The 27,879-nt window shown below is 50.9% G+C and overlaps 1 protein-coding gene across 7 annotated transcripts; it reads right to left on the minus strand.

Moving 5' to 3' along the window:
* On the minus strand, positions 1 to 27,820 carry ACTR5 (actin related protein 5). Of its 7 annotated transcripts, none has more exons than XM_002710769.6 (9): positions 27,163 to 27,820; positions 26,046 to 26,275; positions 23,769 to 23,938; positions 17,181 to 17,398; positions 16,086 to 16,268; positions 7,366 to 7,482; positions 6,203 to 6,342; positions 4,164 to 4,296; positions 1 to 724 (listed from the first exon to the last, which is right to left on the minus strand). In XM_002710769.6, the coding sequence occupies exons 1-9, from the start codon at positions 27,535 to 27,537 to the stop codon at positions 467 to 469; spliced, it is 1,824 nt and encodes a 607-aa protein (XP_002710815.3). In that variant the 5' UTR covers positions 27,538 to 27,820; the 3' UTR covers positions 1 to 466. The 7 variants fall into 7 exon arrangements, with proteins under 7 accessions (XP_002710815.3, XP_089163218.1, XP_089163220.1 ...); XM_089307092.1 differs by having other exon boundaries at positions 17,181 to 17,413; positions 27,163 to 27,704; XM_089307094.1 differs by lacking the exon at positions 27,163 to 27,820 and adding an exon at positions 27,002 to 27,147 and having other exon boundaries at positions 17,181 to 17,413.
* Between the last annotated feature and the right edge of the window lie 59 nt (positions 27,821 to 27,879).

The following is a 27,879-nucleotide window of genomic DNA, read 5'->3' on the forward strand; positions in this document are numbered from 1 at the left end:
TGTGTGGGTGATGCCTTTATTACATAAACGTAACCTCTTAGTGTATGTACATACAAGATCTCCCCCTGCTGGACAGTCACCCATCTTCTGAGTAAATTTACAAAAATAAAATATCTATACAGATAAAATACAATTTAAAGGATCTTCTTTAAATAATATTGTGACTTTCTTGTTCATCTGTCCATCTCTGCCCTCTGCTCTGTCTGCATTCACTGCTGAAGGAACCTGAAGCCACAGTGAGCACGGCTCAACATGGACACCAGAGGTCGTCCACCAGCTCTTCCCAGAGAAGCCCATGTGGACAGCACCCTAAAGGGTGACAGCTCCCTGTGTCCGTAATTCTTCTCCCCAGGAGAAATCGTTCTGCAGCCAAATGTGACTGCTGGCCTCGGGGCAGACTCTTCCAGCACAGCACCACCCGTCCATCTGCCCAGGTGGCTCACGGGCGTTAGGTGCAGGCTCCCTGCTACGCCTGCTCGCCAGCACCGCTTCCACCGGGCCCTGGGCCTTTGATGGATGCCTGGGCTTCCGAGGAGCGCGAGGCCTGCTTGGGCAGGCGGATGGGGACGTAGACGTTGGAAGCACAGTGCTCCCTGAGGAACTCGCCCCCCTTCTCTTCATAGTCTTTCCTGGTGATCCAGGCTTCGTCATCATTCAGGTGGTCCAAGGCCCAGTCACGAGCACCATACCAGGCATCCAGCACAGGGTTCAAGGCAAGGTGAACCTGCAACACGAAGAGAACGCTCACCAGAAGGATGTCTCCACGGCGGCTCCAGGCAGGCACATTCTGCAGGCGGCTCCAGGCAGGCACATTCTGCAGGCTCAGCTACAGTCCCCACCTTACCCCCAGGGTATTCACAGACAGACAGGGCTACCCACGCATCCTCCAAACACAGCCGCTCCAGAGAGTGCCAGGTCACAGGGTGCCCCAGACACGACCTCACAGACCAGGCGGTTGCCAGGCGCCTTCTGAACACAGAGGGACCAGCTGCCCAGCCTGCTACCCCGCGATGCTGTCTGCCACAGCTGCCAGTGGAGAGGAAGGAGAGGCCTTCCAGGCCCTGCATCCCTGTCTGCAAGCAGAGGCTGATGTGAGGTGGCTTTGGTCATGGTGGCAAAAGGTTCTAGGCAAGATGACAGCAGAGGTGGTGAGCTGGGTGTTCCCCATGCTGCCAGCGCTCACCTTCCACTGCTCATCACCGGAGTGGGCTGGGGTCAGTCATTTTGAGGACTCCTTATCTAGGCTGACCGGACCATTCATAGTAAACCAGGAATCCTGTTCTCTGGGGTGCCGACCTGACTTCCCACCTCCTCCCTCCACCAACCACACAAGCGCCAGGGAGGAATGATGTCTTTGGAAGGGACGGGCAGGCCTTGGTGGCAAAGAATGGAGGTGATGACGTGTGAGCTCAGGAGCAGACCACCAGGGCTGCCACACAGGCAGGGGCTTGTAAAGAGGGACCTCTCCCAAGATGAGGAGGACTCGCTGAGAGAACGTGTGTGCTGGTATGCTGCCTGGCAAAGAGGAGCCCACAGACGGAGCCATCACTGAATAGCACCTAGGTTATAATGCACTCTGACTCAGCCATCAAAAAGATGCGTTGGAAATAAACTTACTGGCGGAAAAACCGTCACACTCATCTGAAAGTGAAAAAAACACGGGCTATGGAACAAGCTGTCAACAACCTCGTTTTGTGACTGAAGATATACAGATAACCTTAGTTCACAGAGGCTGAAACTACGCTATTTTTTGGTTTTAGTTTGGCTTATTTAAGTTGCCTGATATTTTAGCAATGTTTTCAAATGTTTTGCTAGTTAAGAAGACAGACCTAGGAAGGAATATAGGTAATGACAGCAGAGGAAGTGACACTAAACCGGCCACTGAGAAAGGAGCTGGAATGAATCAGGAAGAGTACTCTACACAAAAGGAACCAGCACGTGCAAAGGCCCTACGGCAGGAAAACAAAGCATTTGTGGGGAGCTAACGGGTCACTGTGGCTGCAGTGCAAGGCGGAAGGGAGCGATGAGAGAATGCGGTTATTCCAAGGTGAGATCCAGAGAGACCGTGTAAACCGTGGGGGGCGGAGAGGAGTGCGGCTTCACCCCAAAGGCTGGGAGCTGCGACCTAACTGGTCTCCTGCTTCCAAGATTCCTCCTGAGACTCCATTTTTCACACCAATGTCAAAAATACTTCCTAAAATGCAAGTCAGACCACAAGACTCTCCTATCTAGACTCCTTCATGCTCACCATTGTTGAAAAGATAATGGCTGTGCAGAAACAGTTAAGGGAACAGGCTTCCTGCTTACGCCCAGAAAGGGCTGTCTGCAAGCCTGGGCCTCGGCGGGTGTCTGGGAACTTGGATTTGGGAGGAGTCTACCACGGCCTCCTAGAGCGGCTCACTGTGCGGCACTCTGTTCTCCTTCTGCAAGTCTGGAATTCGGGCATGTTCCAGGCAGGGGGTACCTATGTGATCAGCTCCCCAAACAGAAGCCTGCGGCACCTACTCTCTTAACAAGCTTCCCTGGGTGGTGACATCCCACTTGCCATCACAACTCACTACTGGGGGACTGAAATGCAACATGTATGACTCCATAGGGAGAGTATGCCGGAAGCCGTCCCTGGTTTCCTGGTATTCTCCCCACGCACTTTGTGTTTTGCTTTATTCTTTCGCCATAGGGGTCACAGCCATCAGTAAGATTACACACTGAGCCCTGTGAATTTTTCTGGCTAAACAGCACCAACACAATGGCTAGTGTCTGAGTTTACCATGTGCAGACCTTTTCAGTACACAGAGTCCGGGAAGTGGTGCAGCGATTACCTCCTTCTTATACTGAGCTTATACTTGCTAAACGGAGGTTTAGCAAGACTCAGCATGGTGGGGCCGGTGCTGTGACACAGCAGGTTAAGCCGCTTTCTGCAGTGCTGGCATCCCACATGTGCACTGGTTTGAGTCCCAGCTGCTCCACTTCCAATCCAGCTCCCTGCTAACGTGCCTGGGAAAACAACTGAGGATGGCCCAAGTGCTCAGGTCCCTGCACTCACATGGGAGTGTGAGACCCAGAAGAAGCTCCTGGCTCCTGGCTCCTGGCTTCAGTCTGGCCCAGCCTCATTGTGGCCACATGGGGAGTGAACCAGCGGATGGAAGACCTCTCTCCTCTCTCTCTCTCTCTCCCTCTCTAGCTATAACTCCTTCAAATAAAGAAATAAATAAACCTTAAAAAAAAAAAGATTCAGCGCGGTGTGGAGGGAGTCAAGCACATCAGGCAGCACAGATCACAGCCGAGCTTCTCTGCAGCACACAAGGCTCTGCAGCTTGCAGCCCTGCTGCCCTTCGTGCCACCTGCCCCACGCCTCTGCCAGTCCACACCTCTGCCCCGCTCAGCCACTTCTCACCACCTCAGCAAGCTCTGGGTCCCTGTTCTTTTGCTCTTACCAGTTCTTCCATCTGGAATGCTTGCTCCAACCCACTCCTTTCCTCGATCGGTGGACGGCACACACTTACTTGTCCTTAGGACGTGCAGATGATGGCTCCCCCTCCACGGACACTGGCAGGCCCGTGCCTCATGTCCCTCATACTCTGGCTCATCCCAGCCCACGAACCTTGCTGCTCCCCCTCAGCTGGGGGTTGTGTCCAGGACATCTCAGTGCCCCCATGGTGCCTGGCCCACGATAGGAGCTCAGACCGGGTTTTTTGGTAAGCAGGCATTTGGTAGATAAACTGTGGAGCATGCATACTATACAGCCACTAAAAAAAAGTTGATTTTAGAAGAATAATGACATGGGAAAATGGCAGACTGAGAAAATGAAGGTTACAAAGCAGCACACACTCACTGGTGCAGAAAGCGGATGAAAGGGAAGCTCTGCCTGCATGGCCTGAGGAGGGAGAATGACTCTCAGTGCACATATGCTCTCTTACACTCTGAGTGTTATACGCATGTACTGCTTTTCAAATAAAAACACAAAGTAGTAGGTAACATGATTCCCATCTGTTCTAAAAATTAAGCATAAAGACCATAAGGAAAGCCACAGAAATGTTAACTGAGGATAGCTCAGGATGATGGAGGTACAAAGTAATTTTTCTCATTTAGACTTCACTTCCGCAGCCAGAAAACAAACAGCGAATGCTGTTTTCACAGCCGTCGGCGGCACACACAGGCAGTACCTGGAAAGAAGACTGGAAGGGCCTCATCGCCAGCAGCTCCTTCTCAATCCTGGCTTTCATCCCGGGGTACATCACGTTCCCGCCAGTGAGGAAGACGTTCTGAACGAGCATCTCCTGAGTGTCCTTCGGGTACCTGGAGAGAAACGATTCCTTTTGCTCCAGCGCCCCCAGTGCATATCAGAAGAGGATGCACACACGGAGATGTGGCTCTCAGGCAAAATAAATAAGCTTCTACACAGAAAAGTAAAATAAACAAAACCCAAACTTCTGCTTTTCATTTGTGTGTCTCCACAGAACGCCAGCACAATGCATTATAATTTTTGTATTTCTGTAATACTTTTTTTTTTTTTTTTTTTAATTTGACAGAGTTAGACAGTGAGAGAGAAAGACAGAGAGAAAGGTCTCCCTTCCGTTGGTTCACCCCCACAAAATGGCCACTATGGCTGAAGCTACAATGATCCGAAGCCAGGAGCCAGGCGCTTCCTCCCGGTCTCCCATGCAGGTGCAGGGGCCCAAACACTTGGGCCATCCTCCACTGCCTTCCCAGGCCACAGCAGAGCTTGGACTGGAAGAGGAGCAACCAGAACTAGAACCCGGCACCCATAAGGGATGCCGGCACTGCAGGTGGAGGATTAACAAGTGAGCCACGGCACCAGCCCCTCTGTAATACATATTTTTAAAAGTCAACTTTAGGGACTGGTGTTGTAGCATTAAGGGGCTAAGTCGCCGCCTGTAACACCAGCACCAATTTGAGTCCTGGCTGCTCCACTTCTAATCCAGCTCCCTGCTCACGGCCCAGGAAAGCAGCAGAGGATGGCCCACGTGCTTGGGCCCCTCCACTTACATGGGAGACCCGGAGGAGGCTCCTAGCTTCAGCCTGGCCCAGTCCTGGCTGTCATGGTCATTTGGGGAGTGAACCAATGGATGGCAGATGGCTCTCTGTCAAATAAATAAATAATAAATCTTTAAAAAGAAAAATCAACTTGAAATTTGTATGTATTTGAAAGACAGGCAGAGATCTTCCATCTGTTGGTTCGACAGCTGGGGCTGAGCCAGGCCAAAGCCAGGAGCCTGAAACTCAATCTGGGCCTCTCACATGGGTGACAGGGACCCACTACTTGAGCCATCGCAGGGTGGACATTAGCAGAAAGGTGGAAGAGCCAGGACTTGAACCCAGGGACTCATATATGGAAGGTGGGCATCTCAAGCAGCACTGTAACCACTGTGTCAAACATCTGCCTCAAAAAACGTCACTGAGGACTGATTTACATACAATTTGAATAAGTGTGACAAATTTCTATGCCCCAGTAACTAACACAGCTGGGACACAGAACAGTTCCATCACCCACAAAAGTCCTGCCTCCCTTTCAAGGGCCCGTCTCCTGACCTGTACTTTCTTTTTTAAACAACAGCTTTATCTAGTGCGTTTGATCGCTTTCCTACCCATTGTTAAGACAAAGTTCAAAACCATTCAAACAAAGTAGAGGCAAAAGCTTTTTTCCTTTGCTAGGAGTGAGTTTCCAGCCTGTTGTACCTGAGAGAAGCATCCACAGTACTACAAATTATGTTCTCTACTTGGCCAACTTGAATGATGAAAACTCACAGATTTTGAAAATGCTGTATAAATGGGTGGATAGAGAGGGACTATCATATAAAGTACAGGCTTAAATCAATAAAATACCTTCAAGGAGGAGGGAACAACCTTTTAGAAGCTGTGTTTAGGGTGATTTAAAATCACTAGACTTTAAAAACTTGAAGGTTTATAGGAAAGCCAGTGCAGCAGATATGATCAACAGTGTTGCTCAAACTTAAAGAAGCTTAAAACTCCTCGAATGAGCCGCACATGTTCAGGAAACAACTGCAGAACCCAGTCAGGTGCCAGGCCTGGCGACAGAGAAAAGACGACGATCTGAGCATGCGAGTCAATGAGGAGACAGCAAGACAGATTCCCCAGGGCCCCGCCACCCAATCCACCACTCAGGGCAAAATCCACGGAAGTGGTCCAGGAAAAGACAGGAAAAGGAGTCTGAGTGTCTTACCTGTCCAGGATATACTGCAGAGTCTCTGCCACTCCGGCCTGCTCTTCTCCAATGAGAGACGGCTGGAAAATAATTTCTGGAGCTCGAATTCTTTCTGTCCCAACAAACAGCTGATGGTAGGCTGCCAGGTTGAACACGGGCTTTAAAAACCAAGGATTTAAAAGATATTTTAGGTCACAATGACAAACATGCCAGTTTCTTCAAACTGCCTTTCTTATTCCAGCAGAATTTCTGTCCTGTGTTCGTGGCACAACAGCCTCTTGCCAGCTCTCTCGACTCGGTAACTCTATTTTCTACCTTCTTTTAATCTCTGAATTGCAACTACCCACACATGTGCATCAGTAAGTGGTCCCCGAATTACAGAGACTTTGTGAAAGGACCACATCCCCCACCCAGTGCTTAGCTTAGCACCCCTGGTCCCCACACAGCAAGAAAACTCTTTCCCGAGGCCTCAGATCCCAGGTCAGTTTCTCCAGCTGCTAATGTCACAACTCCGATGAGGATTAAGAATAATGACACTGGGGGCCAGCACTGTGGCATAGCAGGTAAAGCTGCCACCTACAGTGTCGGCATCCCATATGGGCGCTGGTTTGAGTCCTGCCTGCTCCACTTCTGATCCAGCTCTCTGCTATGGCCTGAGAAAGCAGTAGGAGGTGGCCCAAGTCCTTGGGCCCCTGCATCCACGTGGGAGACCTGGAAGAAGCTCCTGGCTCCCAGCTTCGGATTGGCGCAGCTCCAGCCGTTGCAGCCAATTAGAGAGTGAACCAGCGGATGGAAGACCTCTCTCTCTGCCTCTCCTTCTCTCTCTGTGTGACTCTGACTTTCAAATAAATAAATAAGTCTTTAAAATAATAATAATAATGACACTGGCTTACATGAAAATGAAACTTTTAAACAGTGTTCAGGTCCTGAGACCCGGTTTCCTTTCCACATGTTTCTGCCAGGTAGACTGCTTCTCACAGAGTCCCACATCTTGGTGCTAGAACCTCAAACAACCAAAACACCCTGCCTTTGGATGGTTAGGTATTGGTACACTTTTTCTGAAAACACAACTGGGATTTAAAAAAAAAACAAAAAAAAAACAAAAACAGTCCTAAAGAAACTAGACTAGACTAGACCAGTCATTTATGTCAAGAGTTTCAGAGTCCAAGCAGGAGGCAAACCTGAACGGCGGTGACTGGCTTCTCTGCTTCAGGTGCTTCCTCGGAAAACAAAGGTTCAAAATCATTCATGCTCTCCACGTCTTCCAGAGCCGGCTCCAGCTGCTCCAGGTCAGGGGTCTCAGAACAGAACAGAGCAGAATAAACAACACGGAACCTGTACCTTCAGCAACCCTGGCTCTATCAGTCAGTGCCATCAAAAAGAACTGGGATCGTGCCCAGTGTCCTAAAACCTTACATTAAAACAATGAAGAATTTTCTAGGCTATTACCACACACACACACACACACACACACACACACACACACAAGAATACTGTGACTAAAAGCCTACAGGGGCAGGAGCTGTAGCCCAGTGGGTTAAGTTGCCACCTGAGACACTGGCGTTCCCTAGCAGTGACTGGGATCAAAGCATCTGCTGCTGGCTCGGCCCATGTACGGGAAACCTTGAGGGGAGTTCCTGGTTCCTGGCTTGAGCCTGGCTCAGGCTTAAGTGAATAAACAAACATTAAAAACAAAACAAAACAAAAAAAATAAGAAAACCACACAACAAAGCCAGGAATGGACTATTTCTTTGTTTGAAAAAAAAAAAATTATTTATTTATTTATTTGAAAAGTCAGCGAGCGTTACACAGAGAGGAAGAGACACACACACAGAGATCTTCCCATCCACTGGTTCATTCCCTAAATGGCTGCACCCGCCAGAGCTAGGCCAGGCTGAAGCCGTAAGTCAGGAGTTTCTTCCAGGTTACCCACATGGATGCAGCAGCCTAAGTACTTGGGTCATCTTCTGCTGCTTTCCCAGAAGCAATCCAGGAAGCTGGATTGGAAATGGTGCAGCCGGGTCTTGAACCAGTGCCCATACAGGATATGGGGCTTTACCTACTACACCACAACACTGACCCCTTTTTTAAATTAAAGATTTATTTATTTGAAAGGCAGAGTTATAGAAAGAGAGAGAGCGATCTTCCATTTGCTGGTCCACTCCCCAAATGGTTGCAATGGCCAAGGCTGGTCCAGGCCAAAGCCAGGAAACAGGAGTTTCATCCGGGTCTCCCATGTGGGTGCAGGGTCCAAGCACTTGGGCCATTTACCAACATTTTCCCAGGCACATTAGCAGGGAACTTCATCAGAAGTGTAGCAGCCAGAACTCGAGCCCATGTCCATATGGGATGCTGGCACTGCAGGCGGCAGCTTAACCCACACAACGCAGGCCCCAAGAATGGATTCTGCTTTCATTCCCTAGCTTCTTATTTATGCAAGACTTAATCAACTCCTCCCTTTCTGAAGCCTTCTGAGAGTGCCAGCTCCAAGCTGGGCTGGTGGAAAGTGTACTGCTACAGCAGTCACACCACCCACACAGCTCTGGGGAAAGATTGTGTGGCAACTGGTGCCCTACAAAGCAGCTAGATTATTGCAAAATTCAAGAAATCTCTTAATAAATATATGAGCCAGGAGCTGGCACTGTGATGTAGTTGGTAAAGCCACCACCTACAGGGCCAGCATCCCATATGGGTGCCAGTTCGAGACCTGGCTGCTCCACTTCCAATCCAGCTCTCTGCTGTGGCCTGGGAAAGCAATAGAAGATGGCCCAAGTCTTTGGGCATCTGCACCCTCCTGGGAGACCCAGAAGAAGCTCCTGGCTCTTGGCTTCAGATAAGCCCCGCTCTGGATTGACCCAGCTCTGGCTGTTGTGGTCATTTGCGGAGTGAACCAGTGGATGGAAGTCTTTTCTCTCTCTCTCTCTCTCCCCTTGCCTCTCTGTAACTCTGCCTTTCAAATAAACAAATCGATCTTTAAGAACTATTATTTAAAATAAATACATAAATATATGAGCCAACACCAATGAGCTTTACAGCTAATTCCTTAAATACCAGGTCCCCTCCCTGCGCTGGGGATGTGAGCAAATGCCCAGCGTGGCAGGACACTTCCTGTCTGTGGAGTCCTGCAGAACAGGACTCAAGGAGAGTGAGCCCACGTTGGGCCTAGACACGTTGGTACGCACCCCCAGTAGAGGGTCTGGGGCACTCGTTTTAATTTTAACCTGCACCCAAGCAATTACCTGGGCAGTCATCCTGGAAAACATCTTTAACCACCTGTCCTGCCACGTGAAAAGGCAGATGAGCCTCACCTTCGGACTCAAAGGCAGATGTGACAGGAAGAAAGATTCTACTGCAACCATAGGAGGCGGCTCTGACAGGGACAGCTCAGAGGAGGCTGTCTTAGGAGGTGGCCTCCTGGGAGGCTCAAGCAGACTCAGTGACCAGCAGTCAACAATCTGAGGGGACAATGACACTGACCGTGTGCCCAAGTCCCTCGGACTCTGTGAATGATGTATGTGACCAGCATGACCCACAGGATTTCTACACGCTTCTCTGGGACTGGTTCATATACACTGCAAATGTGAACTGGCATTCAAACTCCTTTGCAAATGAGGCGGTGCCCCTCACACCCTGGAAAGGTCAACACGGCATATAGGATGGGTGACATTCTCAATCTGTGTGGCACAGACTCTGCCACATCTAAGGGGACTTTCCTAGGCTCGAAAGTAAACCCCCCACACTCACACACTGGAAGGATCGACACGGCATACAGGATGGGTGACGTCCTCAACTCTGTGCAGCACAGACTCTGCCACATCTAAGGGGATTTTCCCAGGCTTGAAAGTAAACCCACATAAGGAACAGGAACATTTCTTCATCTGAGAGTGGAGGGCAGCAGGAGCCGGCTGGCTTATAAAGAGGTATCTGGGAAAGAAGGTGGATGACAGGACAAGTAGCTAACGGCCCATGCTGCTGACAAAGCAGGGAGAGCCATCTCCACCAGTGACCAATCAGAGGCAGCAGTACGCACACCTGCAGCCTGCACAGTCTGTTACAACTGCTCAGCTCCAAAATCTTTGCCTTAAGCTGCAATTCCACAAACCATGAGTCTGAGCATGAGAAGTGTAGAAAAGATCTAGCCCAGAGTCAGAGTAACATAAGAGATGAACAAAGACTTCAGAGTGGCAGCAATGCAGCAGAAGTGAATGAAAGGCTGTTTTGCCCAAGCAGGGGCAGCAAAGAGTGAGGACAGCAACAATGCCCCTGTTGCCTGCAGCCTGGGATCAGGAAGACTCCCAGCTCCCCTCACAAGAGAAGAGCCCTGCCACGGCAGTGCCTGTGCCTATTCTAACTTGGCACCAAGTCCTCAAGAAAGGACCTCCAGGGGGTCCCAGGAGAGGATGGGAAATGGATCCCCGAAGTTCCCTTCATCCTGGATATCCACAAGCCAGGAGGCAGGAAGCAGACAGGCTTGAGGCACATGGAGCAGCTCTGAGTGGCAACCAAGGACAAGTGAAAGGTCACAGGGGTAGAGCTGGGAATGGTCCACTCTGAGCAGCTTCTCCTGCAAGTGGGCCATGAACCCAGGGCATGTCGGGTGAAAACTGAACACTCTTTCCTTCTAAATTCATGCTCATTTGGCCCCTTCAAGAATTTAGTTGCTTTACTGGGTTGGAAACACATAGATGTCACCCGTATATAAAATAACTACAGATAGGAGCAGGTGTTTAGCCCAAGCTGAGATGTCTATGTCCCACATCAGAGTGTCCGGGTCCCACATCACCATGCCTGGGTTTGATCCCTGCCTCTGGCTCCTGACTCCAGCTTCCTGCCTGTGTAGACCCTGGGAGGCAGTAGTGACAGATCAAGTATTTGGGCTTCTGCTGCCCACATGGGAGATATAGATTGTGCTCCTGGCTCTTAGCTTCAGCCCTGGCCAAATTCCAGATGATGAGGGCATTTAAAGAGTAAACCAGAGAGTAAGAGTTATCTTCCTGTTTGCCTCTCAAGTAAAAAATAGTGTTAAATCAATCTTTTTTAAATTAAAAAATAACTACAAACAAAACCAGTGACTTACGAAATGGTAGGAGGTGAAGGCAAACACCGGGGTCCCTTCTATCTCCCCTTCCCCCACTCCCCATAAAGAAGCAGGAATCTTGACTTTCTTCCCTGGCAATCTCAGCAGCCATGGGCTGGTGCAAGTGACGTCACGGGACTGCCAAGGCAGGATCAGAAAAGGCCAGACGGCTTCCTCCCACCTTCATCTCTTGAAATACAGGTTCTCTGGCTGCTCTCTCAGAAAGCTGCCTCTTGGAAGCCAGCTGCCAGCTGTGAGAAGCCCAAGACAGCGGAAAGGCCCCACATAGATGCCTGGACCAGCTCCTCACTGAGTACAGCCTTCGAAGCCAGACTGAGAAGTGTAAAACCCTCCAGGCAACTCCAGTTCCCAACTGCTCCAAGTCTTCCCAGCCAATGCCCCAGGCATATGGAGCAGAGACCCCATCATACCCTAATTCCCTGACAATCGCCCATCCAACCTACAAGAACAGAAGGGTGGTGTCTCACATGCACCAGATGAGAGAAAGAGATGGCCCCACTGCCACTGGCAGTCCTGTGTCTTCAGCTTCCATGTGCACCTCCAAGCAGCTGTGTCAAACCTCGCCCAGCACTGTTCTCCCTTCCTAATTTCAACTCGGTGAGTCTTGGCACATCACCTCAGCTGCTGCAAAAGCCAAACTTCCTACACGTCGCCAGTCCAACGCCTTACTTTCCTGCCAGCCTCCTACTGTTGCATCTTTCCCCAGGGGTCAGCTAACCACACACACCACTGGAACTCTCACTTGTCTCCTCCCTCACTGCCCCTCTCTAATCTCGCTCCTTGGCTTTTCTCTACCCCACAACCCCTCCCCCACGCTCTCCTCAGCCAAGTCCTGGAGCACGACCCCTGCTGTCCCAGAGACTTTACAGACTTGGTGCTCATGGTCTTCCCAACCTGCTCAAGAGCACCACCACCCACTGGTACTGGAGTCCCAGCTGCACCCCCTCCAACTATGATTTCAGGCAAATCTCTTCGTTCTCCCAAGTCTCCGTCTCATCCGTAAAACGGGAGTGATGATGTGACCTGCACACTGAGCCATGAAAATTACCCAGGGCAACTCCTGCAGAAGTGCTGGGCCCAGGGTGCTCCACTCCTGAGCCCCCGGCCACTGTGGCTGCTGATTCAGTGGAGGCCCACAGCAGCCCCCTTCTGGATCCTAGGATCCTACTACACATTCTTACTCGTTGCCCCACCTTCCGCCTCACCCCTCTCCAACCCAACAGTCCTATCTGCCTCCAGTTATTTTCCCAAGATGAAGCCTTACCACTCTGCTCAGCGCACTCAGGAGGCTGGGATTCTCCGAGGGAGAAGCTGAAGCCTCCCCAAACCTTTCTCAAAAATCCAGGTGGACTTCCACTCCCATTCCTACCACCCCTGTAAGCTTTATTACAGCAAAGCAGGGTGCCACAGCACTGCCCCTCCCCACCACCGACTTTTTTAAGAACCCAGGAAGGAAGGCAGGAATTGTTTGTTAATCACCCCTGTGTCCCTGGCACTCTGTGCCCAACACTGAATGGCGTCCCCAGCCCTCAAACTCCCCCGAGTGCAGACCAAGAGAACTCTTGGCTTCAAAAGGCTTCCTGCACTGTGACAACACAGCACCACTCACCTGCCTCTGCAATGTATTCAAAACATCTCACTGTATCTCAGAAATGAGAGCGCTTCTTAGCTTCACTACAAACACGGAGACATCGTTCACTTACTCCAATCAAAAGAAATGGAGAGAGAGGCACCAGCCTCCAACAGGGACCAGACTTCTCCACACTGGCTGCAGTCCCCTTGGGCTCGCCAGGGTCCACATGTGCTGTGGTGCCAGGAACACGAACATGACTGCTCCTCTGGAAGTGAGCAGAATGAGTTTGCCAAAGCAATCAGAACAGACGCAGCACAGCTCCCTGGAACAGCCCGAGTGGCCAAGAACAAGCAGAAGCCAACTCTGATCCTGGCTGGCAGCGCAAGAGAACGTCCACACTGGGCCCGCTGTGTTTCCCGACAGACGACGATGCGCTCAGCTGTGCTCTCCCCACCCTCTCATGCGGCGCTTGTGACTGTGAAAAGCAGGCATCCTCAAGATTAAATTCTTCATGAAGGATGCTAACAAAACCTACTCTGTAACATCCTCACAGAATAATTCCCGAACCAGGGCTAGAATGAATGGGTCCATAGTAAAAAAAAAAAAAAAAAATAGATTTTAGGAAACACTGCAAATGAAAAAAAACCGCCATGGTATTAACCCGGCTCAGCCATTACGCCCCACAGAATCTCAGCATGAACCTTGGGCCACACCCATCTGCTCCCCTCACTCTAAGGGAGTTTCGTTGCTGGAAAACACTGACAATACTTTCTGCACGGCAGACCTGGCTAGCGAGTGTCACCCACAGGTGCACCCCATGAATGTGACCGTTACTGACTGCTCACCCACAGTCACCCTCAGCAGAAGCTGACTCACCGTTAAAGCTTTACATAGAGGCTGAAGCCCGACGTTTCAGAAGCTCCCCGAGCCCAGGATACCTGCACACACGTGCCCAGAGCACAACAGGAGCTTAGCAAACGTGTGAGTGCTGGAGAAGTGGCTGAACACAGCAGGGCACAAACGCAGGGGAATGCACAAAGAAAGGGGAAACTGGCTCTCCACTGCTGAGGAGCCACACCGCACAGGTGCAGGTCTTCCTGTGGCACTGGAAAGCCCTCATCTGCATGAGGCTTGGTGGTTTCTCTCCAGCATAAACGAGCTCAGGCCCTATGGACAGGTGAAGAATGACAGAAACGCAAATGTGGATGAACACGGACAAAGAGAACACGGGTCCAGATTCCAGTAAACCCCAGCTCAAATCTGGAACACAGACCTGCAGCCTGGGTGATGCCAACCAGCAAAGGCACACAGCCCAGCCAGGGCTGACCTGGGATGCTAGGGGAGGGGGCTCGAGTAAAGGTCCCTTCTCCCCAGGGTCCCACACAATGAAGCGCGTGGATTCGCTGCCTGTTCCTTCCTCACACAATCCACAGCCTGCGGGCACGAGGCAGAGAACGCTCGGCTGAGCACAGGAACCGGCACTGAGCTTCCGGCAACAAGCTGGAGCTGCAGAAGCTGGCTTCACGCCGGGCCGGAGACAGTTCTGACATCCTCGCTCTACACTCAGCACCACGGGCACTGACTTGGATCTTTCCACACTGTGGTTTCCTTCTAAAATCACAGGCAGTTAGGAGTTCAAAGAGTTGATTAAAAATCCAGGGGCCAGGGCTGTGGCATGGAGAACAAAGCCACTGCCTGCAGTGCCAGTTCAAGTCCCAGCTGCTCCTCTTCCAATCCAGCTCTCTGCTGTGGCCTGGGAAAGCAGTGGAAGATGGCCCAAGTCCTTGGGCTCCTGCATCCACGTGGGAGACCTGGAAGAAGCTCCTGGCTCCTGGTTTTGAATCAGCAGAACTCTGGCCATTGCAGTCATCTGGGGATTGAACCAAAGGATGGAAGACCTCTCTCTCTCTGCCCCTGCCTCTCTGTAACTCTGCCTTTCAAATAAATGAATAAATCTTAAAAAAAAAAAATCCAGGGCTGGAGCTGTGGCGCAGCAGGTTAAAGCCCCAGCCTGCAGCGCCGGCATCCCACACTGGCGCTGGATGGAACCCAGCTCCATCTCCAATCCAGCTCCATGCGAAGGAGCCTGAGAAAGCAGTTGAGAATGGCCCAAGTCCTTGGGCCCTTGCACCCATGTGGAAGACCCGAAGAAGCTCCTAGCTCCTGGGTCCTGGCTCTGGATCATCTCAGCTCAGCTCCAGCTACTGCAGCCATTTAAGGAGTGAACAAGCAGATGGAAGACCTCTCCATCTCTCTCCCTCTCTTTCTTTGTCTCTACCTCCCTCTGTAACTCTCTCAAATAAAACAAATTTTAAAAAAACAAAAATACAAGCTGGTCTGGTGAATTCTGCCTCAAATGTATCACAGAGCAATAAATAAACTCCTCTGTTTTAGAATTCTAGGAATAACGAATTCATGAAACAACATATAGAATTCTTACATTGTGTTCCAGTTCTAAAGACAGGGGACCCCATCAAGGACTTCTGGGCTGAGAATGGCCCAAAGGCCCCCTTCACCAGGCAGGCCTCCAGGTGTCAAGGTCTGGACTACCCCTGGGGCCTACCTCAGCTCTGCCGCCTGTCCCTTTGGTGGCATCACTCACAGACTACTGGCAGGGACAGAGAGGGAAAAAAGAGACAGTAAGGGGCTGGCGCTGCGGCATAGTGGCAGATAAAGCCACCGCCTGCAGTGCCAGCATCCCATATGGGCACCAGTTCAAGTCCCAGCTGCTCCACTTCCCATCCAGCTCTCTGCTATGGCCTGGGAAAGCAGCAGAAGATGGCCCAAGCCCCTGCACCCACATGGGAGACCCAGAAGAAGCTCCTGGCTCCTGGCTTTGTATCAGGAAGTGAGTGATCAACCAGAATTCATGGAATAATGCATCAGAGGAAGTGACTGGGTGTGCCTAACTGGCAAAGGACCACCACAACAGTGGGTTCTGGTCAAGGCAGCACCACACAGGGGTCTGAGAATGCTCTTCTTATTCTACACACACATACTATCTCTCCCAGGGGGCTAGAAGGCTACAGTGTGAAATGCCTGTGGCCAGAACTTCACTTGGTACAAGGTCAATGTCACTGCTGTCCTTACCCACGTGCCTGCAGACATTACTCATCATTTGTTGCAACCCCTATGACACTCAGCCTTCTCAACACACTCTCTCCCCTCAGGGAAGGCTTCTCTCTAAATGACCCTGTAGGTAGGACCTCCCGCCCAAGACCCTCGGTCACCTCTGGTTTGCTGTCCACCACATCCACCTCGAGGTTCACTTCTGCTTGAAGGATCTTCTGCTTAGCTTGCTCCACTGCCACACTGAGCTTCTGAATGTAGGACTGCAGCTCTTCCGGGGAGTCCATGTTCAGCTCGATGAGAGCTTTGTGAAACTGATCCATCTGACCATCCTCGAGAAGTTCCTGAAATCAGAACAGCCACAAATCATGCTCAAGACAAACAGGAAGCAAGAAGGTGCTTAAAAGCCAAACAGGGTAGAACTGCAGCAGGAGGGGCTCCCGGAGCCCCCAGCTGCCCTCACTGACTTACACCTGCAGCTCCTTCTCTCCAACTATCTCCACACTACAGCACCTCATGGTCTCAGCACCCTCTGACTAGACCAAACTGCTACTGGGTGACAGACGTCAGAAATGCTGTTACCTTCAGGGGGAGTCAGGTGGGGAAAGTTACAACGGAGGAAGCAGAGAAGCTTCTGGAATGCTGCCAGCGTTTTTTTTCTTACTCCCAGATGTATTTATTTGACAGGCAGAGTTACATAGAGAGAGGTCTTCTATCCACTGGCTCACTCCCCAGATGACCACAACATCTGGGGCTAGGCCAATTCAAAGCCAGAAGCTTCTTCCAGGTCTCCCACGTGGGTATAAGGGCCCAAGCACTTGGGCCATGTTCCACTGCTTTCCCAGGCCATTTGAAGAAAACTGGATCAGAAGTGGAGCAGCTGGGACTTGAACCAGCACCCATATGGGATGCCAGCACTGCAGGTGGAGGCTTAACCTACTACACCTCAGAGCCGGCCCCAGTGCTGTGTTTCTTCAGCTGATGCACACACACAGGTGTGTCTGAGTTTGTGAAAATGCATCAAGTCTACACTTAAAATCTGTGCATTTTGCATCAGCTGTGTTACACTCAAAATAAAAGTTTAAAAAAATCAATGAAATGTTAAGACAAAAGTAAGTCCATAAAGTGGAGCCCTACCCCTCTCTCAGCGGCTAAAGTGTGCTCTACACTGATGACCCTGGGAACGCTTGTGGACATCAAAGGAGCCGCCGATGGCCAGTGCTGTTACGGGAGAGCGTGTGGGAAGGCGCCGTCACCTGCACATACAGCAGTCTGTCCAGCCGCTCCTGATCCAGCTGCAGCTTCTCCTCCCGCCGCCGCGCGTTCAGCTCCTGCAGCCTGCGCAGCTGCTGCTGCCGCCGCTCCTGCTTCTCCTCAGAGGTCAGGGTGCTGCCCAGCAGCTTGCTGGAGAACGGTAGCTGCATCTTGTGGACGTTGTTCTCGTAGTAATCAGGACACCGCCATTTCTGCAACTCTTCAAACAACAGTTCTGCAGGTTATGGCATGGAAACACTAAGACCACAGAAACAATTCTGCAGGTTATGGCATGGAAACACTAAGACCACAGAAACAAACAAGCCAGAACCAGAGCTCCAGGCACCGGTGAGACGTAGAACGCTCCCTCCCCCCAGCCTCTGGTCCACTCGGTCAGCTAAATGCAGCCCTCGAGCCAGCAGGCCTGCCCTGCAGTAAGAGCTGAATCCGCTTCCTCGGGCTGAAATGGCACAAGGAAGCCTGGCCCACCAGAAACGAAGGAAGAGCGACAGAACTGAGGGGGATCTGCTCAAACATCAGCCCGACTGCCTCGTGAGTTCCTGACTAACAGCGTTGGAGGAGTCTCCACCGGATGTAGACCTAACACAGGGGCAGGTCCGGCGTGAACGGGGAAGGACAAAGGAGTCTGTGCAGTTCCCACGTTTCTACATTCCACTTGCAGAGAGAGTCCTGATGCTAAGTAGACTGAAAAAAACAAAGTCACAGTTCCTCCCCTCTCTAAAGCTACCCCTGAGAAAAACTGGAGATACAATAAAACACAACACAAATTAAAACAAAACACCAAAAAAAGTTCAAACAACCTAAAAGGCAGAAGAAACAGAACAGAGACAACCACACACACGTGTGCACACACATGCATATATATACACACACACTAAAAAAAAAACGGTGGACCTAAATCAAACATGAATAAACTGTAAGTGGTCTTAACATACTCATTAAATGACTGACATCAGGGATTTTTAAAAGGTGACCCAACTATTAAGAAACTCACTTTGAATGTAATAAATTAGGTGGAGAAAAGTAAAAGGATGGAAGACATACCAAGCAAACACTAATCAAAAGAAAGCTGGGGCAGGTGTTGTGGCCCAGCAAGTTAAGCTGACCACTGGGATACCAACATCCCACACTGGAGTGCTGGTTTGAGTCCTGGCTCCTCCACTTTCAATCCAGCCTCTTGCCAATGCAAGCTGGCAGACAGCAGATGAAGGCTCAAGTACTGGGGTCTCTGCCAAGTATGTGAGAGACTCAAACAGAGTTCCAGGCTCCTGCGTTCAGCCTGGCCCAGTTCTGGCTGCTAGGAGCGTTAGGGAGTAGACCAGTGGGTGAAGATACCTAGTGCGTGCTCTCTTTCTCCATGGTTTTGCTTTTCAAAAAAAAAAAAAAAAAAAAAAAAAAACACACACACACACACACACACGGAGCAGTTATTAATATAAGGACTATTTGCTAAGCAGACCTAAGAATCCTAAATATGCACCTAACAAATGGGATTCAGATTCATGAAAGCAAAACTAACAGAATTGCAAGGAAAACAAGGAAAATCCATAATTATAGCCAGAGAACCAAACAAAACCATTGACCAGTCAACTTAAATGGCAGAACAGAATGCTCCACCAAGCAAGGGTAGAATACGTATTCTTTTCAAAGGCATACAGATGCCAGCGCCGCTGCTCACTAGGCTAATCCTCCACCTTGCGGCGCTGGCACCCTGGGTTCTAGTCCCGGTTGGGGCGTTGGATTCTGTCCCGGTTGCCCCTCTTCCAGGCCAGCTCTCTGCTGTGGCCAGGGAAGTGCAGTGGAGGATGGCCTAAGTACTTGGGCCCTGCACCCCATGGGAGACCAGGAGAAGCACCTGGCTCCTGCCATCGGATCAGCGTGGTGCGCTGGCCGCAGCGGCCATTGCAGGGTGAACCAACGGCAAAGGAAGACCTTTCTCTCTGTCTCTCTCACTGTCCACTCTGTCTGTCCAAAACAAAAAAAAAAAAAAAAAAAAAAAGCATACAGAACTTTTGCCAAAGTATTCCATATCCTGAGTCATCAAACAAACAAATTTAACTGATATCAGATAAATGGAATTTAAAGCAATTAAAGCATAAATAAATCACGGAAACATAATGGAAAAATCTCCAAACATTTTGACATAAAGGAACGTACTTCTTTTTCTTTCTCTTTTAATTCTGAAAGGCAGACAGAGCCCTCCCATACTCTGGTTCGGTCCCCGGATGTCCCAGCAGGGGTGGAGAACATCCATCCCTCAGGTAGAAGGTTCATGAAGTCACGTGGTCTGGCTTTGTCAAAACAGCTGCAGGCAGAACTCAAAATTCAATAAACCCATAGCAGGCTAATTTCTTTTTTAAATTTATTTATTTGGGGCCGGCGCTGTGGCATAGTGGGTAAAGCCGCCGCCTGCAGTGCCAGCATCCTATATGGGATGCTGTTTTTCAAGTCCCTGCTGCTCCACTTCTGATCCAGCTCTCTGATATAGCCTGGGAAAGAAGTAGAAGATGGCCCAAGTCCTTGGACCCCTGCACCTCATGGGAGACCTGGAAGAAGCTCCGAGCTCCTGGCTTGACTGGTACAGCTCTGGCCATTGCAGCCATTTGGGGAGTGAACCAGTGGATGGAAGACCTTTCTCTCTGTCTCTCCCTCTCTCTGTCTATAACCCTACTGCTCAGATAAATAAATAAAATCTTAAATAATATATATGTGTGTATATATATACACACACACACACACATATATATATACATATATATATATATATATTTGTTTGAAGCTGAGAGTTACAGAGAGAGATCTTCCTTCTGCTAGTTCACTCCACAGAGGGCCAAAATGGCCAGGCCAAAGATAGGAGCTCATTGGGGTCTCCCATGTGGGTAGCAGAGGCCCAAACATTTGGACAATCCCCTGCTGCTTTTCTCAGGCTATTCGTGGGGAGTTGGATAGGAAGTGAAACAACAGGGACATGAACTGGTGCCCATATGGGATGGCAGTATCGAAGGTGGTGGCTTTACCTACTATAGCACAACACCGGCCCGACAGCAGGCTAATTTTCCTTTTTTTTTTTTTTTTTTTTTAGATTTTTATTTATTTGAAAGGTAGAGTCACAGACAGATAGGAAGAGACAGAGAAAAAGGTTTTCCATCCACTGATTCACTCCCCAAATGGCCACAATGGCCAGAGCTGAACCAATCTAAAGCCAGGAGCCAGGAGCTTCTTCTGGGTCTCCCACATGGGTGCAGGGGCCCAAGGATTTGGGCCATCTTCCACTGCTTTCCCAGGCCATAACCAGAGAACTGGATCAGAACTGGCACTCATATGGGATACTGGCACTGCACACAGAAGCCCAGCCCACTACATCATTGCACCAGCCCTATAATTGGCTAATTTCTAAGTTGATAATTTTGTACAGCCCACGAATGATGCTATAAATATCCAAATGGTCCTTGGCAGAAAAAAGTTCCCTGCACCTGCCTTAAGGAGCTGGAGTTAGCTCAAGCCAAAGCCAAAGCCAGGAGCCAGGAGCCAGGAATTCAATCCAGGTTTCCCACTTGGGTGGCAGAGACCTAAGTACTTGAGCCATCACCTGCTGCTTTCTAGGACACACATTAGCAGGAACCTGGAGTCAGCAGTAGCACTGGGATTCAGGTTTTCCAATACAGGGTATTGACATCCCAAGAGACACCTTTTTTTTTTTTTTTTTTTTTTTTGACAGGCAGAGTGGACAGTGAGAGAGAGAGACAGAGAGAAAGGTCTTCCTTTGCCGTTGGTTCACCCTCCAATGGCCGCTGCGGCCGGTGTGCTGCGGCCGGTGTACCGCGCTGATCCGAACACAGGAGCCAGGTGCCTCTCCTGGTCTCCCACGCGGGTGCAGGGCCCAAGCACTTGGGCCATCCTCCACTGCACTCCCTGGCCACAGCAGAGAGCTGGCCTGGAAGAGGGGCAACCGGGACAGAATCCGGCGCCCCGACCGGGACTAGAACCTGGTGTGCCGGCGCCGCAAGGCAGAGGATTAGCCTAGTGAGCCGCGGCGCCGGCCCCAAGAGACATCTTAACCACTACACCAAACACCCATGCAAAAGCAATACATTTCTAAGTTATCAATTGCTGAAGGAAGTCCTTAAAAACAACAAAATATATCTCCGGGCTGGCGCTGTGGTATAGCAGGTAAAGCCACCGCCTGCAATGCCAGCCTCCTATATGGGCACCGGTTCAAATCCCGGCTGCTCCACTTCTGATCCAGCTCTCTGCTATGGCCTGGGAAAGCAGTAGAAGATGGCCGAAGTCCTTGGGCCCCTGCACCTGCTTGGGAGATCTGGAGGAAGTGCCTGGCTCCTGGCTTTGAATCAGTGCAGCTCCAGCCGTTGTGCCAATTGGAGAGTGAACCAGTGGATGGAAGACCTCTCTCTCTGCCTCTCCTTCTCTCTCTGTGTAACTCTTTCAAATAAATAAATAAATCTTTAACAACAACAACTCACAAAGCTATACCAGAAAAAAAAGTCAAGTTTTTAAAAAGTCAATAGCAGACGGGCCCAGCCCTGTGGCATAGCGGGTAAAATTGCCGCCTTCCCGTGTGGGTGCCAGTTCAAGTCCCGGCTGCTCCACTCCCATCCAGCTCTCTGCTATGGCCTGGGAAAGCAGTAGAGGATGGCCCAAGTCCTTGGGCCCCTGCACCCACATGGGAGACCTGGAAGAAGCTCCTGGCTTTGCATCGGCACAGCTCCAGCCATTGCAGCCAATTGGAGAGTGAACCAGTGGATGGAAGACCTCTCTCTCTCTCTGTCTCTGTCTCTGTCTCTCTCTCTCTCTCTGTGTGTAACTCTGAGTTTCAAATAAATAAATAAATGTTTAAAAAAAAAAAAGGCAACAGCAGAGTACCTGGATGTGGGGAGCAACTGGGAGCAACTCGGACTAGACTAAGTTACTGGAATTAAGACTTATTCTATGCATCTGCTCTCCCACAATATGGCGCTGGGAGAGGAGGAAACAGCTTCTACACAGCTGCCTCCAATTCAACCAATAAACAGCAGGACCTGCTCCTGATTGGAGGAGAGCAGCGTACTCGGCGTGTGGGTAGCAGAGTTGGGATTGGTGGAAGAGGACTATAAAGGAGGAGAGAGACAACATGCACCAGGAACATCTAAGAGGAACATCTATCTGAAGGAACACCTGTGCAGCCCCCGAGAGAGCCGGCCGGCGGTGTGCCGCTCCCCCACGGAAGTGGGGAAAGTGGCTAGGGGGAACCGCCCTTCCACGGAGGTGGAAGGGACGGTAGCCAACCCGGGGAGGGCCGAGCAGACAAAAGAACAGCGCAGGGTCCTGTGTCGTTCCTCCACAAAGAGGGGGAGCGACACCTGGAGAATAGAGAAGCAAGGCCGGCGCTGCGGCTCAATAGGCTAATCCTCCACCTTGCGGTGCCGGCAAACCGGGTTCTAGTCCCGGTTGGGGCGCCAGATTCTGTCCCGGTTGCCCCTCTTCCAGGCCAGCCCTCTGCTATGGCCCAGGAGTGCAGTGGAGGATGGCCCAAGTACTTGGGCCCTGCACCCACATGGGAGACCAGGAGAGGCACCTGGCTCCTGGCTTCGGATCAGCGCGATATGCCGGCCGCAGCACGCTGGCTGCGGCGGCCATTGGAGGGTGAACCAACGGTAAAAGGAAGACCTTTCTCTCTGTCTCTATCTCTCACTGTCCACTCTGCCTGTCAAAAAAAAATAATAATAAAATAAATTAATTAATTAAAAAAAAAAAAGAATAGAGAAGCAGGTGCAGGGAGAGCTGGGTGCTTCAGCTGTGTCTCCAAGTGAACACCTAACTCCCTGGCCCTAATGCCATCAATGCTTTCTCTCCAAATCTGCCTCCCCAACTTCTCTGTACCCCAGGAACAACAGGTGCTTAATAAATGCCTTCTGGAGTCAAATAAAGTTTTCACCACAATTTATAAAAAGGTGGAGAGAGGGCCTCTTCCCTTTGGGAGCTCACTGCTGGTCAGCTGATGTCAGCCCCTTCAGTGCCAACCAGAGACTCTGTGGAACCCAAAGGAAGTCACAGTGGTACTGTCTATGCCCCTTCGGGTTTATGTCAACTATCTGAATTTATTCTATTTTCACATTGGTGTGACAAATTAAATTGAAGTAAAATACAACCAAAAGTTTAAGATAAGCTTAAAAGACAGAGATGCATTTCTGAAGCACAAATTCTATTCTAAAGGTGGTTTTCAAACTTAAGCCATTTGGAATCCAGCATGTCTGCTCCCTCTTCAAAACCTTCACCTTCTGGAGAAAAGTTGAACGTTGTGCAATTTCAAGAGCTGCCTTAGAGGTAAAAGCTACTGTTTGTGAAGGAAATCGACTTCTGCAAGTTCACTGAACAGCTTAAGAAAGTAAATACCAGAAAGGGGAAAGGCTGCTAGTAAGAGCAAAAACAAAAAAAAACAAACAAACAAACAAAAAAACAAAACAAAAAAAAAAAAAACAAAACAAAGTAAGCAAGGGTCAACGTGGCGACATTCAAGGAAGAGCCCAGGGAGACAGAGCACACTGACGCTGCAGCCGTGTCCTCCGCACTACCTTCCACGTAGTCCTCGGCGATGTAGCTGTGCTCCTGCAGGATCTCCTCCATGCGGCTCAGGGTGATGGCTGCCAGGTGCCCGGGGTACTTGAGCTGGAGGAGACGCTGGAGGTAGCCAGCTGCCTGGCTTCCTCCAAGATTGATGCGCTTGCAGTTTTTAGCATCTAACCTACAGTCAGGCAGTAGAAAACAGCACTTATATTTTTGTGCAGCATCTTAGCAGAAACAGGATAAGTTATCAGACAAACAGCCCAGCAGGGGGAACATAAACCCTTCCAGCTGGAAGGGACTCTGAAGTTGCCTTGGTCCAAGCCCTCACTCAAAGCAGGAATTCCTTGTCCGTTACCAGACAGACACAGACTACCTACCATCAGGAGATGAGAGTCCATGGGAGGAATACATGCCCTGTGCCAGGCCTTTATTTCATGCGTTTCTCAGGCTCTGGTCCTAGGACCAAGTATCTTAGAATCAGCTGGGGAAAATGTTAAAGGAGCCAATTCCCAGGATTCGTTTGCTTGGATGCATATTTCAGCAATCTCCCACCTGCCCTGGTCCATGCCAGCATTTGAAAATTTCTGCCCTCGACCCTCCACTGCCGCTGAAGGAAACACAATAGTAGCTACACACACGCTGGCTTGCTGGCATCCAAGGGTCTGACCCCTTTCACAGGAACTGAAGCACAGAGCCACCGCAACTTACCTTCTTAATGCGAGAAGGTAAGAACAGCCGAGCACCAGGTGCTCAGTGCAAGGTACTGAAACGCCACTGCCGCACCACATCTCACCAGCAGATGTCAGCACAGAACGGGACATCCGCCAATCTGATCAGGTCTTGGCCCCCAGCAAAAATAATTCCCTCTCAATATAACAAAGATAACACGCTCGTTTTCGTGTTGCACATCTGCTTACCCAAAATGGAGAATCCATATTTCCTAAGTCCTTGGTAATGCCTAAGAATTACTACTGTCTTCACAGATTTTCATGGAAACTTCAGGAAAAAAAGCCCAGCATAGATCTTAAATTCAACAGCATATTTTTTGACTTAAATATTCAGACTGCTTTACAGTTCACAAAGTAGCCTCACCTCCATTCTCAATTCAACCCTGAGAAATTCGTTTATCCCAATCCTATATGGCAGGAAATTAAGAAACCGAGAAAACAAAAACGAAAAAAAAAGGGAAGAAAGGAAGGAAGGAAGGAAGGAAGGAAGGAAGGAAGGAAGGAAGGAAGGAAGGAAGGAAGGAAGGAAGGAAGGAAGGAAGGAACCGAGGACCTCCTTATTCTCAGCAGGGCTGCAAAGCCACACACTGAGCTCTCTGCCTATGACGCACATCTCTCTGTGCAGGCCAAAAAGCTTCTCAGGAGGGCACGATGCTGCCTTGTCTCTCATCACAACGAAAGCCCAACTACAAAGTGGGCACAGATTTTAAATAAGAAGCAAACTGCACGTGCATTTATTCAATTCAGAAATATTTACAGAGGCTGGCGCTGTGGCATAGTGGGTAAAGTCGCCACCTGAAATCCCGACCAGCAGGCAATATGAGCACCAGTTCACATCCTGGCTGCTCCACTTCCGATCCAGCTCCCTGCTGCTGGCCTGTGAAAAGAGCAGAAGATGGCCCACAGGTTTGGGCCCCTGCCACCCATGTGGGAGACCCAGATGAAGCTCCTGACTCCTCGTTTCAGCACTGCCCACAGCTGGCTGTTACAGCCATTTGGGGAGTGAACCAGTAGATGGAAGTGCTCTCTGTCTCTCCCTCTTTCCCTCTGTAACTCTGACTTTCAAAATAAATAAATCTTCTTTTTTTTAAAGAAATATTTCTAAGTGTCTACTATGAGCCCAACCCTGTACCTTAAAAGAAAGGCCTAAATGACAGAAATTAAAGAGATTTAAATCTTTTAAAAAAAAATCTTAAAAAGAAGAGTGATTCTGGAACACAAAGATGCTCCAAATAAAATGTTTTCCGATTATTTATTCAAAATATCTTGTTGAGTGCCTACTACCGGTAGCTAATATGTCAGGTATCTCCCCATAAACGAGAATTACAAAGCGGCAGAATTACAGAGGTTGACCTAAGAGGCCCAAGTCCCTCAGGAGGTCACAGAGCACAGGTGAAGGACTCGCCCCCACTCCCACAGTCGGGCTGGTGAAAGCTAAGCCCAGACACTCAGCTCACAGTCTCCTCCTCTTTCCGCTCTGTCCTCAAAGTAGGCAATAAACAGACGTTTCTCGACCACTTCTCGAAACGGCGATCAAACGCCCCAGGTGCAACTCACCTGCCATCCAGGATGGGTAAGATATGCGTGCACTGGTATCCGGAGGAAATGATGAGCCCACTGGAAACGGCCTTCTTCGGCATGTTGTGGTAGAAACTGAAGAGGCTGTCTATGCCGTAGGCGACCTTGGGGATACCGTAGCACTCGAAAAGCAGCTCAGACATCATCTGTCGCGAGTACAGGGGGTTGCACACGGCTTCTGTCAAAACTATGGGGTGATCCACACAGCCCTGTTTTGAAAGAAAGGACAAGCGAGTGAGTGTAAGGCATGGAGGAACCCCAGCTCCTTACTGCACAGCTCAATTTGCTTTTGGTCTCTCATAAAAAACCTGACCACGAGCAGCGGTGAAACACTCATCACCTCCACTAGAGGGCGTTGTGGAAAACGTGAGATCAAGTCCCGTCCAAACTGTGAGCCAAGAGTGACGGCTCCACCTGCAGAACAGCTCCGAAACCCAGCTGCTTCTGATGCGGCCCTCTGCCACCTCCCACAGACCCGTCACCATTCAACAGCGTCCCGACCCGTCCCCCGGGTTCCACCGTGGGCCCCCAGCCCCTTCTCATGAACGCCCCTCCGCTGCTCCACGTCGGCAATGGCTCCCGCCTACAAAGGGTGCAACCGGCCCCTCACCGCCTCTCTGACCCCCTCTTCCCGGTGCTCTCCCCTCAATCTGCCTGCCCTGCATCCAGGCTTAGGGCACACGGCCGCCTCGGGACCTTTTCCCTCTGACTGGACTATTTTCCCGCCAATATTCATAGAGCTCCATCCCTCAATCACCTCCCCTCCTGCAAGTCCTTGCTCAAACATCACCTCCTCCCCGAGTTCCACTGAACAAATCTAACCCCTCCCTCTCCTGTACGGTGGCGGAATCTACCGTTTAACCCTATCGCTTGCCCTTTTTCATACTAGCTCCACGAAGTTTTGCGTGATGCACAGAAGTACTCCAAGTACCCACGCATTGCTAATAAGTGAGTTAATCCACAAACAAGCACGTATGCCCGGATGCGCGCTCACTGTTCTCTGCCCTGGGCCCAGGACAGAGCGAACACACAGCAGGTGCTCGGCTGACGGACTGACGACGATCAGAGCCCGCCCCGCGCGCCGCCCGCCCCGCACCTGTGAGGAGACGCCCAGGTGCTGGAAGCTGTAGTCTAGCAGCAGCTCCTGCAGCTCCAGGTTGACCGGCACGTTGCGGTCGAAGGGCGAGCGCAGCATCCAGCGCAGCGGCTCCAGGCTGCCCAGCGCGTTGCCTACCTGCGGACCCGCCCCGCCGCGCGCCCCGCCACGCCCGCGGGCGCACACGGCGCGGAACTGCAGGCGCGGCTCGGGGCCCGGGTCCGGCCCGGGGCACGCCCAGCCGGCGCGGGCTTGGAACGACCCGTTGTCCAGCACCAACGGCACCGGCTGCGGCCCGTGAGCCACCGGGCCGGCCTCCAGCACCGGATCCGGGGCCGCACGGGCATCGCGGAAGAGGTACACGTTCGCCGCCATGTTGGAGCGCCCTCGGCCCGGCCTTTCGCAGCAGCGTCAGCCCAGGCGCCGCGAAGCCCCGCCCCCACGTAACGCCAGGACGCCGTCTCCTCCCGCAAAACCCCGACAACCGCTTCGCCTGCCTCGCGCCTGCTGGGCTAGGCGGCTTTGGACTAGAACCGGTGCCGAATTCCTGCTGTTGCTTAACCTCGGCCCCAGCACCTTATGAATGACCGTGCTCCTTGGCTCCAGCCGGAAGCCTGAACCAAGAGGCCCCGCCCCCGTCAGGAACTCGCCAGGCCCCGCCCCTTCCCAGCCTCGAGACCCGTTCTCATTGGTCGGGGAAGCCCCGCCTCTCCGCCT

The sequence above is a fragment of the Oryctolagus cuniculus genome, chromosome 11, assembly GCF_051225735.1.
Source record: "Oryctolagus cuniculus isolate XC-2025 breed Fujian yellow rabbit chromosome 11, ASM5122573v1, whole genome shotgun sequence".
NCBI lineage: Eukaryota > Metazoa > Chordata > Mammalia > Lagomorpha > Leporidae > Oryctolagus > Oryctolagus cuniculus.

What these genes read in the sequence shown, in the direction of transcription:
- ACTR5 (XM_089307092.1), bottom strand. Translation starts at nt 27,537, where the DNA reads ATGGCGGCGAACGTGTACCTCTTCCGCGATGCCCGTGCGGCCCCGGAT. An exon ending in TTACCCATCCTGGATGGCAG is followed by an intron (nt 23,939 to 26,045) that starts GTGAGTTGCACC and finishes GCCTGACTGTAG; the next exon opens with GTTAGATGCTAAAAACTGCA. An exon ending in CCTTCCAGTCTTCTTTCCAG is followed by an intron (nt 725 to 4,163) that starts GTACTGCCTGTG and finishes TTCGTGTTGCAG; the next exon opens with GTTCACCTTGCCTTGAACCC.